Source organism: Diabrotica virgifera, chromosome 4 (assembly GCF_917563875.1).
Source record: "Diabrotica virgifera virgifera chromosome 4, PGI_DIABVI_V3a".
NCBI classification, from domain to species: Eukaryota; Metazoa; Arthropoda; class Insecta; order Coleoptera; family Chrysomelidae; genus Diabrotica; species Diabrotica virgifera.
The window spans coordinates 237,812,306-237,827,634 of NC_065446.1; the positions used below are offsets into that span (position 1 = coordinate 237,812,306).

The 15,329-nt window shown below is 30.9% G+C and overlaps 1 protein-coding gene across 2 annotated transcripts in view; it reads left to right on the plus strand.

The window, feature by feature from the left end:
• Positions 1-52: 52 nt before the first annotated feature.
• The window catches only part of LOC126883349 (protein RER1), a 32,087-nt gene continuing 16,810 nt past the window's right edge, over positions 53-15,329 (plus strand). Inside the window, exons 1-4 of one of the 2 annotated variants that reach the window (XM_050648802.1) lie at positions 53-194; positions 335-427; positions 3,756-3,860; positions 13,330-13,426. In XM_050648802.1, the coding sequence (XP_050504759.1) occupies positions 356-427; positions 3,756-3,860; positions 13,330-13,426 (274 nt within the window). In that variant the 5' untranslated portion in view covers positions 53-194; positions 335-355. Of the gene's footprint in view, positions 195-334; positions 428-3,755; positions 3,861-3,889; positions 3,995-13,329; positions 13,427-15,329 lie in introns of both variants that reach the window. The other variant, XM_050648801.1, reaches the window with a different exon arrangement.

Consider the following 15,329-nt stretch of genomic DNA (forward strand, 5'->3'; position numbering starts at 1 on the left):
CACTTTGTAAAATAGTCTTAAAACTTTTAAGAAAGAAGATCACATGATAGACGTATTTATGACACCACGTCAGAAACGTCAGTTGTCACCGCTTTTTGGGTTTGACGGATCGACGATCGACGTGTACAAAAATGGATTAATACTCTAATTTCTTTCAATCTTCAATTAATAATTTTTTACTGGAAAATAAATAGGTTAGTTCAAAGTATTACGTTAAAAGGGCGTCTCCTAAATTATTTGTAGCAAAATAATCACAAAATATTACTTCTTGTGTTGACAAATTTGAAATGAAGTTTTAGAAAAATCTGAGAAGGTAACATTGTTTAATTTCTAGGATAATAGAATTTACGTAAATATGGAAGAAGAATTATTAACTTCGAATTCGAAGAAAAATGTGTTTTCTCAACTATGTACCAGGATATCACAGGTAAGCCTATAGTTTAGTGTTTCTGATGTCAATATCGTCGTCCTAAATAACTTCTGTTATGTTGGATTTATTCAATTTGAGTTTAAGTCAATTTTCCAGGGACAATGTTTAAACCTGTGTATGTTGTACATTATTAACAATATCATATGTTTAAGCATAATCTGCTAGTATATTTCCTAAAATTGATGAATCAGTAGGCATCATAGGGAATCAAATGAGATGAAATTTTATGTAATGTAGGTATTTTGAAATCTGTTGCAATTGTACATTAAGATTTATTACTTGTTATTATTGCTGTTATATTACTACTTCAAAGGGTTTATGGTCTAATTTTTGATAAGCTTATCACACACATTATTTTGATATTAAATATAAATAATATGTACCAGGTACACCAGATCTAGAGATACATTGTATTTGAACATGTAAATAATAAAATATTGAAATGGAGACATTTTTCTTTCACTTATTGTATATTAAACTGTTTGATAGTTTATGTAAATTTTCACTTAATTTTTAAGTTTTTATCTTATCTATTCCTGTTCCCTGTGATAACTTGAATACAAAATGTAAATGATTTTTAAATATTTAACATACATATCTTTGATGTATTTTTTTATTTTAAGTTTTTTTTAATGGTCAATAATACTCACTGCTTTTTAGAATATTTTTTATGATATTTTCATTCAATAATGATGTATTTTCTTGTATTCCAAGGTTATTTAGAAGTATTAATTAATACCTATGCATGTTCCTATATTATAGAGTTATTAAAAAAGGCTGTAATTACAGGAGGCCATGAAATAGACCATTGTCCTCATCTATTAAATTTCATCTAATGAAATAACAGCTGATTTATCAGTAAGCCGATGATAACATAACCTAAATTATAAAGATATCCATAACACAGTATTTTTCTAAGATGAGGCTTGCTCTTTTTACTTATTCAGACTATAATATGAGATGGTAGTCATCTGAAAATTTTCATTTATTACATTCCCAGCATAAATCAACTGTATGATGAGGAATTGCAAAATGGGTTATTTACTATTTTTAATCGAAATTAAACACTATCTTCAATGTATCTATTCATTCTTAAATTACTTAGGTTTTCTTCTACTTTGTTCTGCCACTTTTTATGGTCTTTCTCCCTCTTTTCCATAAACATCTTCCTTTCTTTACTATTTCATAGATTGACATATCGTCGACGTAATCTGTAAACTGCGTAACTCCATTTATGCAAATTTTACAGGAGACGCAAAAAACTATCTCTCCAAAGACTAATACGAATACTATGTATCTCCCATTTTAAAAGATAGGATGGTAAAATGGAAATATTTTATAGATACACATATTATTAACATTTTGTATATTGTTTAATAAGTATTTAATATTACTTACCACCAACTTTTTCTTCTCGTGTGGGATGACAAACTAGGAAGTTATGAATTTTTTGTACTAAATTTGGCGACAAGGCAGATACAGTGTATGCGAAGAGGTCGCTATTTACTCATCTGGTAAAAATATGCATGTGCTACCTTTTTAAACAATAAGTAGGGACTTTTTGAAACAGATGGCAGTGATAACTCATTTTCAGAAAATTATGGAGTTACTCAGTTTTATAGATTAGGCCAACAATATTTATCATCTCTTCTATTTATATACCAATCTATATCATCTTATTCTGTTTTCGTGATTCATCGGTTTCCTGTATTCGTTATAGTTAAATTTTTTACTGCTGTTACAATTTTTCTTTCCACAATTTTAAAACTTCTTTTACCTCTTTTTCCTGTGTTGTTCTATCTGCTGCATTCGTCTTATTATTGTCGTATAAAGTCTGAGTTTTGACTCTTTGCTTACATTTCTATCATTTCATTATAATAAAATACTGTATACCAATTCTGAATTTTTCTATTTTCCCCTCAATATTCATTTTTTATATAATTTATCAGTACAATTGGGTAATTCAAAGTATTTGTATCCTCAAGTGTATGGTTTGCATTTTATACTTGATTTCGTTTACAATAATTATGATTTCTTTTCATACTTGATTTCATTTACAACCAAACTTTTAAATTATGATTAATCAGCAACTTTATATTAATAGTGTGTCCCTATTTTCATATACCAGTCCAAAAGGTTAGTAATTTTGCAGAAATATTTACTAATAAATATGACATTACTAATAAATACATTTATGTCTCACTCTTTTCTCAATGCAATGTTTTAAAGTGTGATATCAATGTTCGATCGGATATAAATCTGATATGGGCTATATGGTGGCTCCTACTACATATATTCTTTTAAATTGAATCTCATCAAGGTAAGTATTCACTATTCTAGCCACATGAATCATACGTTAACATGAATCGGTCATATCCAAATATGCCTGGCAAATGGCAAAACATGATCTAAAATGTTTTTAATGTACAAGTCAGCTGTTATTCACCCAATCACATCGACAAGTGAGGTATGCCCTTTCCAAGCAATACCGCCCTATGGAACTATGCTGCCACCCCCAAAACTAACCCTTTTTATGAGGTTGCAACTAGCATACTGTTTGCCAACTCTTTTGTAGTCGAAATTTCGTCAATCTCGTTTCCCTATGGGAACATTATGCCAGTTAAATCCTCATACAGAGCGTTAGTTTTGGTAGTGGCTGCATAGTTCTATAGAGCAGTATTGCTTGGAAAGAGCATACCTAACATGTGGAGGTGATGGGGTGAATCACAGCTGACATTGGATATGACAGATTTATGTTAATGTACGATAATGGACATCCTCATATCGCTAGAACAGTGAATACAGCAAATACTATTCATTTGCTATTCATTTTAAATTATTATATTGGCCACAATATATCCCCTATCCTATTCCTATGAGACTGGGAGGGCTAAGTTTAAAAAAGTTCGATATTTTTGACATTCTACAGCAGTGGTTCTCAGACTTACACTGCATGGGATCTACCATATAAACTGCAAGTGTCCAGCGATCAACTGCTAGTAAAAAAATTTAAAAATATAAAACTTTATCACATTTCTGTTTGATAAAACCTTGTAGCTACAGAGAGTTGTAATTAAAGATGTTTTTCATCTGAATCTTATTTGGATGAAGTGCATGGCACTTCATATCATCCACAAGTTTGCACAGTCTCCACCTTTTCCATGTGTATTTTTCCGTGAATGGCGATCAACTTCAAAAACTTTGGCGATTGACCGGCCGATCGCGATCGACCGTTTGAGCACCGCTGTTCTACAGGTTAAATATTGTATAAATATAACTAGATCTTGTTGTTACTTGTCTAATAATAAAATCTATCAAATCTCAGATTCACCAGAGCTTATTGGATTCATGGACTCCTCACACAAGGGCTAGATGGGGTGGCAGCATAGTTCTCCTCTTACTATTTGGTTTGCGCATAGTTACCAAGCAGGTAATATTAATCTTCTGTTTGTATTTTAGAGCTATCAAGGAGTGGTGGACAAGACAGTACCCTGGCGAAAGGGTAGATGGGTAGCTGCCATACTTCTCATAGCCGGGTTTTTAGCCAGAGTGCTATTGGCACAGGTATACAAACAAGACAATACTTTTTACTATTCATTCTCATGCTTTGGGTTGTTTTGAGTGCCATCAGATCAAATTTTTTTACTTAAAAATATGGTATAAACTATAAAATTTGATCTCATTAATAGGAAGTGATGCACACTGTTAGAAAACTTCATTTTGAAGCTTCCTAGTGTTTTAAAAGAAACAAAATTTTATAATTTTCTTTCAAATATATTTTAACTAAAAAACTGCAATATTCTCAGATTATTTAATAGTTTGGAAAAACACTTACTTCACGAGCACTATTTTGTTAGCACCTTATTTTAATTTAATAGTAGACAATACCAAAACAAATAAAAAGTAAAAAATCAATCTGATGTGCATTCTATTTTTGGAACAAAAAGGTTGTTGGGACTCTTCAGTATAAGTAATTTACTATTTTTGCTGGGAATAAGCTACAATTTTAGTTTACAGTAAGTTACTTACACAAATCATGACAAATCTGGTGTTAAACGAAAAGATTTCAGTAAATGGCATGGATATCAAAGAAACCACTTCTTATGAGTACTTGGGGCATGAGATACGCATAGGAAGAGATAATCAAACGTGCGAACTAAGCCGCCGCATAGGACTCACTTGGGTGGCATTTGGCAAGCTGAGCCATGTCCTGAAGTCAGAACTGCACAGCGAATAATACACTGGAGACCAAGACATGAAGCATATCGGAGTAGAGGTCATCCGCCAACAAGATGGTCTGATGACATAAAACGGATCGACAAAAATTGGATGCAAATAGCACAAAACAGGAATACATGGAGAAGACTGAGGGAGACCTACATCCAACAGTGGATAGATCCGGGTTGAATGATGAAGTTACTTACTGTCAAGTTTAAAATCTACTACTTAAATCACCTACTTAAAATCACGAACTTTTATTAGTAGTCATTAATAGGCATACCTAGTAATTTTTTATTCCCACCTCCTTCTCTAAGAGCTTTGAAGGAAAAATATTTTACAAAATAATATAGAAAATAATACAGATTCTTGGTAAATTGATTTTTTCCAATTTTCTCTTCACATACAGTCAGAAAAATGAAAGAATACCCATGAACGATCACATCAATCAGATATTTTGTATTTGCTATCTTTTTCTATAACAAACGTTTGTTGTTTATAGAAAAAGGCAGCAAATATAAAATAAGTGATTGTTCATGGGTATACTTTCATTTTTCCGACTGTAGCTGGTTTTTAGGGAGAATACCAGGGGTAGGAGTTGCAAACTCTGCATATTTTTTGGAGTCGAAAAATTGACATACACAACAAAATCTAGCTTTCCTCTCGTTTTTAGATATCAAATCTGTGATGACTGGATTGTCATTTGCCATTGGGGAAATTTTGAACAATATGAGGGTATTGTAGGATTACAGATCACAAAGAGTAATCTGTAGTAATTTGGACTCTCATTTCTAAGATTTCGTTTCAATCTTCAGTACCATAAAAAACATTTTAACATTATAAAAAAATATATTACACTGGGGTGCAAAATTAACCGGCCACCTTAAAAATGGGTCTTTTTGATGTCTCGAATTGCCTAAACCTGTTGTCCGATTTAAGTGATTTTTTTAATATATTATAGCCTTATTATTTAACAATATCGCTGTAATAGTATTGTTGTTAAACAGTTAAAATTTCATTGTATACCGGGTGTACCAATCAAACTGTGTTTTTTCTCAAAGTTCGCATCACCCTGTGGAATATTCTAGCACTTATAAAATACTGAAATTAAAATCCAACTATAGCCTCATGTTTTCTCAACATTTTGTTTTTAGATTCATTCGCTTACGTTAGCGGTTAGACCATAAAAAAGTTAGGTACTTTAACAACTAGCCATGTTTTTCATCAATACAGGGTGTTTTTAAATAAGTATGGCAAACTTTAAGGGGTAATTCTGCATGAAAAATTAATGACAGTTTGCTTTATAAACGGTATGTCCGCAAATGCTTCGTTTCCGAGATAGGGGATGTTGAAATTTTTCTTACAAACTGGCGATTTATTTATTGCTTTAGAACCGGTTGATATATGCAAATGAAATTTGGTGGGTTTTAAGTAGTAGTTGGTGCCATTGGTGCGCCTACTGGTAATATGACGGCTCATATTACCCGTATGTGTGCCAATGGTGAATATTAAATTCTTACTTGTATGTCAAAAAATGTATAATAACTACGTCTTAAAATCCACCCAATTTCATTTGAATATCTCAATCGGTTTTAAAGCAATAAATAAATCTTGCGTTTGTAAGAAAAACTTCAACAACACCCTCTATCTCAGAAACGAAGCATTTGCGGACATAGGTTTATAAAGCAAACGTCATTATTTTTTCATGTAGAATTGCCCCTTAAAGTTTGTCATACCTATTTAAAAAGACCCTGTATTGATGAAAAACATGGCTAATTGTTAAAGTAGGTACCTAACTTTTTTATGGGCCAACATGTTGAGAAATGTTGAGAATGTTGACAATGTTGACAATGTTGAGAAAACAGGAGGCTATAGTTGGGTTTTAATTTGAGTATTTTAGAAATGCTAGAATATTCCACAGCGTGATGCGAAGTTTGAGAAAAAAACAGAGTTCCATTGGCACACCCGGTATACAATGAAAATTTACCTGTTTAGCAACAATATTATTACAGCGATATTGTTAAATAATAAGGCTATAACATATTAAAAAATCACTTAAATCTGACAACAGGTTTAGGAAATTTACCTGTTTAGCAACAATATTATTACAGCGATATTGTTAAAGAATAAGGCTATAACATATTAAAAAATCACTTAAATCTGACAACAGGTTTAGGAAATTCGAGACATCAAAAATGACCCATTTTTAAGGTGTCCGGTTAATTTTGCACCCCAGTGTAGTTACATATATGTCATAAATAAGTAAATATGCTCACAAATTAATCACATTCTTTCAATCTGTTTTTAAAATTTTGTATCTTATACTGAAGACGGGTGAATGTAAATATGGGTATTTTCTAAATCTGCCTTATCCACCACTTCAGAGCTACATTTTTTGGTAAATACTGCAAACTTAATTTATCCAATGAGATGTTTTGTATAAATTAAGTTGATTTGCTTAATTTATTGAAGTATTTACAATTCGAGGTAGGTGCCATAAATATTTGATGTAGCAAAATTAATAATCTTTAAATAACGTTGCATTACAAATTTTTGTAATTCAAATATTTGAATTACAAAAATTTTCGAGCCATCTCGAATTTTTAGAGTATATTCCAGTAATAATTGATAAAGACAGTAGATCGAGATGGTGACAGTAATGATGGGTGCACCATTTAATTAATTTGATTTGACATTTGGCACTATTATTGATTTCCACTTAATACGATAAAGACAAATTTGCACTGCTTTACTTTCCAATGCTTTTAGGTTTGCCCATGGGTTTATGGCACCCACTTAAAATTTATTTAAATCATTATATTAATTGTGCTATTGGCAATTGCAGCAATGGATTCAATCCACTAAAATCCAATGACAGTAACATTTTCCAATAACAATCCAATAGCTCGACTGAAATAATGTAAACAATTGGAATAATGTAACATCTTGTACAGTAAACGCCACTCTAGTAGATACACGGGTACCTATGTAATTGCTAGGCTTATGGGCTAATTTTACCCATTCTCATGTCTGTATGTCGTGTATGTCATGTATTTTATAACTTTTACAACTTTAACACATAGTCCAGAAAGCCACTGCGCATCCGCTAGGAAAAATATTCCGATTCGGATTTTTTGCACAATCTTACTCAAAAAGGACCCCTTTTAACAAATTTGCATGCTGCCAGGACCAAAAGTGGGTCAAAAATTTTTTAAACATTTTTTTTGTTTTTTTCCTAAAATTATTTTTTTTGCACGGAACAAAGTTTTTTTAGGTTCTTTGGATCATTCCAAACAGAAAAGGTCTTTAGTGACTTTTCTCCAAAGTTGATAGTTTTTGACATATAAGCGATTAAAAATTGAAAAATTGCGAAATCGGCCATTTTTAACTCTCAAGAACTATGTGAAAAGCTGAATATTTGAATGTTGCCAAGGTAGATAGATATTCTTTAAACATCGATTAATGAAATCCCGAAGAGTTTTTTACAATACAATATTCAAAACTCCTTGGTTTTTTAATTGAAAATCAAGCGTGCGCTACATTATTTTACACCGTTGCATGTGTATACAGTATGGTGCAAATGAAAGGAATAAATTCGTTATTTCGTAAACCGGCGACTTTAAGGAAAAATCCCGAAACAGATCGATTTTTATTTTTAAGTTATGATATTGTGGCATATATGGTATACTAGTGAAGTCATCCATCTGGGCGTGATGAGAATAGGGGTCGTGTGTTAGCTCATTTGAAAGGTTCTTCAATTCTCTATTCAGTAATATAAACGTTTACATAATTATTTATACAGGGTGTCCAAACAAGTTTTTAATTAAATTATTCGAAAAAAAAAAGAAGAATGTATCTAATTTATTTAATTCAAAACACATTTTATTTTACTGTTACCCGAAAACTAAAAAATGTTTATTTCACAAATAAACATTGCTTTTCGATTAAATTCAATGTCCAAGCCAGCTCCCGCCAGCCACCTATCTCTTGGAAGTTTGAACATTTAATTTAAGCGAAAAGCAATGTTTATTTGTGAAATAAACTTTGTTTTCTAATTTGTGAAAGCAGTAAAATGTATTTTGAATTAAGTAAATTACATACATTCTTCTTTTTTTGCCAAATAATTTAATTTAATAACAATTTTTTGGACACCCTGTATAAATAATTATGTAAATGTTTATACTACTGAATAGAGAATTGAAGAACCTTTCAAATGAGCTAGCACACAACTCCTATTCTCATTTAAAAAAATCATCGATTACGTCATCACGCGTAAATGGTTGCCGTCACTAGTATACCATATATTCCACAATATCATAACTTAAAAATAAAAATCGACCTGTTTCACGATTTTTCCTTAAAGTCATCATCGGTTTACGAAATAACGAATTTATTCCTTTCATTTGCACCATACTGTATACGGTACATTCCATGTCAAATCACTCAGGCAAAAAATTTTGGATCTCCGATTTGTCTGAAAATTGGTATATAGCTTCTGCGGGACGTAAAAATAAGATATTTAAGGTAAAAAAATCTTCTTCTTTTTTTCTCAAAATGTGATTTTATGCGATTTTACAGTGATTTGGTGTTTATTTAAACAAATTTGCATTTTCTGTCGTAAAGTATCAATGAAAAACATAATATTTTAATAGAAAGGACTCAAAAATATCATTATATGGCATTATAACAAGTTATTTTGAATCAAAACAAGTTTTTGATCAAATTTTATAGTGTAAAAAACGTTAAAATACCGTTTTTTACATTTTCCTCCATTCCCAAAATACATCGTCATCGATTTGGCTGAAAATTTGCCCACAGATATCCAAAAGATAGAACTTTAAGTGGTTAAAAGGATTTGAATTATATTACAATACCAAAAAAGTTACATGCAGTAATATCAGACTCAAAAGTATATATTAGTCCAGTCGGGATAGAATTTGACCTTGAATGCCGAGCTGCCCAAAATTTTATTTTTCTGATCTTTAAGGGAGTCAATAGTAGCCTAAATTTAAAATCACGAATGAATTCCTCCGTTACGTTAGCCGCCATCTTGATTTTAAAGGAGAACCTGTTTGGCTCAATATCTCCGCCATTTTTAACTTTTCGACAAAAATGGTAGGAACTGAAATTGTTCCAAATAAATCGTATTTACAATTATTACAATTTCTTTTTAACAATTTTTGTCGTGAGGTCGATATTTTCGAGTTAATTTTACTTACAGTAGACGCCTATATTTTTGACTATAATATTGCATGTAACTTTTTTGATATTGTAATATAATTCAAATCCTTCTCACCACTTAAAGTCCTATGTTTTGTCTATCTGTGGGCAAATTTTCAGCCAAATCGATTATGATGTATTTTGGGAATGGAGAAAAATGTAAAAACGGTATTTTAACGTTTTCTACACTATAAAATTTGATCAAAAGCTTGTTTTGAATCAAAGTAACTTGTTATAATGCCATATAATGACATTTTTGAGTCCTTTCTATTAAAATATTATGTTTTTCATTGATACTTTACGATATAAAATGCAAATTTGTATAAATAAACACCAAATCACTGTAAAATCGCATAAAATAACATTTTGAGAAAAAAAGAAGAAGATTTTTTGACCTTAAATATCTTATTTGTACGTCCCGCAGAAGCTATATACCAATTTTCAGACAAATCGGAGGTCCAAAATTTTTTTTGCTCCAAAATTGAGTGATTTGAAATGGAATAACCCATACACATGCAATGGTGGAAAATAGTGTCGCGCACGCTTGATTAGCAATTAAAAAACAAAGGAGTTTTGAATATTGTATTACAAAAAACTCTTCGGGATTTCATCAATCGATGTTTAAAGAATATCTGCATACCTTGGCAACATTCAAATTTTCAGTTTTTCACATAGTTTTTGATTGTTAAAAATGGCCAATTTCGCAATTTTTCAATTTTTAATCGCTTATATGTCAAAAACTATCAACTTTAGAGAAAAGTCACTAAAGACCTTTTCTCTTTGGAATGATCCAAAAAAGCTAAAAAAACTTTGTTCCATGCAAATAAAAATAATTTTAGAAAAAAAAACAAAAAAAAAACGTTTAAAAAATTTTTGACCCACTTTTGGTCCTGGCAACATGCAAATTTGTTAAAAGGGGTCCTTTTTAAGTAAGATTGCGCAAAAAATCCGAATCGGAATATTTTTCCTAGCGGATGCGTAGTGGCTTTCTGCGCATAAAGTGTCAAAAATACTTAAAAATTAAAGACAATAAAGTTATGCTATAAAATAACTGTTGAACTACCCAAAACGGACGCCTATGACCGGTACTAGAAATTCGCCATTAATGAAATCGATTAAATGTACCAGTTTTCATCTTTCTAAATAGTTTTTTTTAATCTTTTTTTTTTAATTCGAAGAACGAAAAATTTTCAAATCGATTTTTCTAGAAAACGGTGTATCCTATCGACTTAAAGTAAGAGTACCTTTTAGTTCTAGAATACCTCACAATTTAACAATCCAGTGTCAAAAATGCTTAAAAGTTAAAAACAAAAAAGTTATGCGATAAAATAACCGTTGCCCTACCCAAAACGGACGCCTATGACCGGTACTAGAAATTCGCAATGGATGGAATCGACTCATTTCTGAAAAGTAAATTAGCATACCAATTTTCGTTTTTCTAAATAGAAGCGTTCTGGAGGTATTTAAGAAAAACTAATTACATGACGCCATCTTCAAAGAGCTCTAGCTCCCTTAGGAAGCATTTTCGGACTAGGTGAATTGGGTTAAATTGTCTTAAAATTATCTGAGGAATCTCCTGTCTTCGTTTGTCGGTAGAGTTTCTGGACACCCTGTATAAGTATATGCTTCAAATACAACTGTTCTATAAACTGTCAACTCTGTATGTTTATATACTGTTATGATCTGCTTCTTATTATTTTGATATATTATTATTTATTTGATCAATTATTTAATTAACGCAAATCATACATAAAAATTATTAAGAAAAAATCTCATGGTGCCTTTGATAAAAAAAATTAATTAAATTCTCTTAGGTTATACTTATTCTTTCTCGTGGCTTCAGTATCTCTTAGTTGATCCTTATCGGGATAAAATAAGAAAAAGAAATAAATAGAAAAATCATAAATAAACACATACAAATACCTTTATTATCAAAAGCAATGCTCTGTAAATTTATTAATTAAATCCTGTGGGCATAACTGTCCAAAAGAAACTTTTACCATATAAATTAATCTAATTCAAACAAATATTTATCTCTTTGTTCTTGATACTATTAATAAAACAAGCTAAGCAAACAAATTTGGTATTCGCAAATTACTTATACTTCCTATTAAATTTTTGAAATGTTGGAATCTTAAAATGCATATGCTTTTACGTAAAATATTCAACTTCTGATCATAAAAAAAATATCACATAGGTTATTGACTGACCTTTTTGATTCACACACAATGATGTCTCCTCTTGACCCAAACAGCTCCTCCTTGTTGATTATGTTAGGCTACCAATCAAAGCCCTCTCCGTTCTCAGCAAACAATCCAGCAGGATACCAGCAACTATTTCTCCAAAACACAAGGCAGGCCTCTTTTTTGCCAGTACTCGTTCAATAAACTCCAAAACTCTCTCCTTTCTTTCTCTCAACAATAATCTCCTGAGATCCAAGTATCTTTTTTACTTGGTGTCACAAATAATTTTTATAATGATAATTCTTGTAACTTACTCTCTTGGACTGTACATAATCAAAGAGGTATTTCTTCTCGATTTGATTTGTCTCTCGTACCACTTTTCGGCTACTCCCACTATCAAAACAAAACACTAGTACTTGCTGCTGAACTACTCACGAAAACTTTAGACTGCCCCTTTCGGATGCCGGTAACACAATGAATTCCTCTTTCCAAAACTATCTCAACATTCAAACAAAACTTTCCCCATTCCAAATTGCCAAGCCAATCAGAAACATTTCTCTCTCCACCTCCCTCTGTTTCAATCGAAAAACCCAGTCATTCTTTCAAACAATATTTCTACTCAAAACTAATGACTTTTCGGAAATTATCTAAATATTCCTGTCATTAAACAAACATATTTAAAATTCCAATTCTCTTTACCTCTATTTTTCTAAAAACTAATAATTACATCTACCTGTGGATTTCCCTTTTCCGTAATAAACAATCGGTTTAAAATTATAATCCTAAATAACTTTCACTTCACTTTTTATTTACAAAAATGTTTTTAATTCTTCATGGAAAACTTCATTAAGGAGAAACCACCTTGCGTGACAACTAACTTCTAATAAATATTTACAAATCAATATACAGGGTGTATCAAATTTATGTGCCCGCGTTATATTAAAAAATAAAATTTTTATTCTATCTTTGATTGATAGATTGATCCACAATAATACATTTTCTGACGTTCTAGACGTCACTATACATTTTTAGGTTATGTAATGACATCTCGGATATTCTTCAACTTAACACTTCTTCTTTGACGTCAAGGGACTTTTTTTGTATGTAGCATTAATCTGTTTACTTCTCGGCATAAAAGTAAACAGTGCAAGAAGTGAAGGGTCCAGGACTGTATTAGCTCAATGTGCCCGTGTGTCTACTAGCATGGCGGTTACTGTATTATTATTATGCATATTTTCAACTGTTAAGTAATCTACATAAGAGGATTGTTTCTTTCAGGGCTGGTATATAGTCACGTATGCATTAGGTATATATCATTTAAATCTGTTTATAGCATTTCTCACACCAAAAATCGATCCTGCAATGGACTTTGATGGTAAGTAGTTTTTTTGTGATTTCTTTTAAAAAATATGCATTGATTATTAAATATTACGTGAAATTAATATTGAACACAGTTACTACATAACTGTGATTTGAATTATTTCTATACTGAATTCGTTCAGCCGAGATTCATTTTGACACATTCGGAATAGGAAACATACAACACAAAAATTCCTACCTCACACTATTAACTGCTCAAATCAACTTAATCTTTCATTAAAAAAAGAATGATTATTGGAAATAGTGGGAGTGTATAGGTACTAAACTCATACAATTTTGTGCAATTTATTTCTTCAAAATATTTTTGTTTTGTACAGCCGGTTCCTAAAAAAACTGATACGACTCTTAGTAAGATTTCATCATGTTGAGCAGTGTATTTGATTGATCTGACATTATATTTATTATGACAGACAAATAATAAAATAAACAAACAACAAACAACTGATTCATGAAAAAACTAATAAGTATTTTAGAAAAATTTAAACGCAGGATGAAAGATTACATTATTACCGAGGGCGGAAAGCCCCTTAGAATAAACAAGCAGTTTCTATTGAATGAAATATTTGAAATTAAATATCACACTTTTTTTTTATTTTCAGCCCTGTAACTTATTAAAATAAATATTATAGAAGTTTTCAGGGACTTTCAGCCCTCGGTAATAATGTAGTCTTTCATTCTGAGTTTAAATTTTTCAAAAATATTTATTAGCTTTCTCAGGATTCAAAAAAAATGAATACAATTAAAATATATTGAGAATTTTGACATGCGTCACAATTTTGCATTAACTCAATGTAAAATTCTAAACTGTTGAATTCCAGCTTCCCTAATTATTTGACATCAAAAGACATTAGAAACTATTTGTAGATGATTTAAATCTGTATTGAAAACAACTGTTAAAATTGGTCTACGTAATTAAACATTCCAAAATTTTGTAAAAATGTAATACATTTCAGTTTTCAGCCCAAACTTAGGCCACACACAATGCAATAATGTTCACATTTTTGAACTGTCAATATTTTTATTCTATCATCTATTGTTTAAAAACAATACAGTTTATAAGATACCCTCAGTTGCGGAGAAAGTATTAATAATAAAGATTAATAATAAAGTCTAATAACCGTGGAACAGAATAAGCTATCTGACAAATTTTAAGATTTGGCAGTGACATTGACAGTATGTAAATATTAAGTATTTATCCTTCAAACTACACTGCTCAATTTTCTACAAAATACGCGTCAAGAGTCGTATCAGTTTTTTTTGGAACCAGGTGTACAATAAATAATTTTCTCATTTGTTATCAATACATTGTAATGGTGTAAATAAATAATTATTGATTTGCGTAAGGTTTATGTTATTTATGTCTGTTTACTATTAATAACATTGGCCATGAGCAGGTATGTTTGGTTGTGTAGTAATTTCCAGTCACGTCTAGCGATCTAACTTCCAAAAAAATTACTAACATCACTAGACAGTTGTGTCTCAGATTAGCGAATCGACTTTATGAGGTACTAGGTTTAACGAGAGGTACTTCTTTATTTGTAAATACCCAGCATTTTGTACCGGTCTTCATATTTTTCTCAAGAATATTCTATCACACGTCACACTATAACAGGGAACAGGAAGCATGCCTATTCCTCGAATAGAGGGAACAATGGGGTAACAGCACTTAAATGAGAGTGGACATGAATTGGAACAATTCGCTACAGAGAACAAATTGCATAATAACATGTTAATATTGTTCTGATCTGAAATTATTTTCTTGTAGCATTTTAATACTATTTACTTTTTTTCACACCGAGGAAGAAATATAATAATTTTATGATGACTTCTACACAACGTAAAATGGAGAGAGAAAAAGTAATAAGCTTGAGCTCGAGATAAATAGACTAAAAAACGAG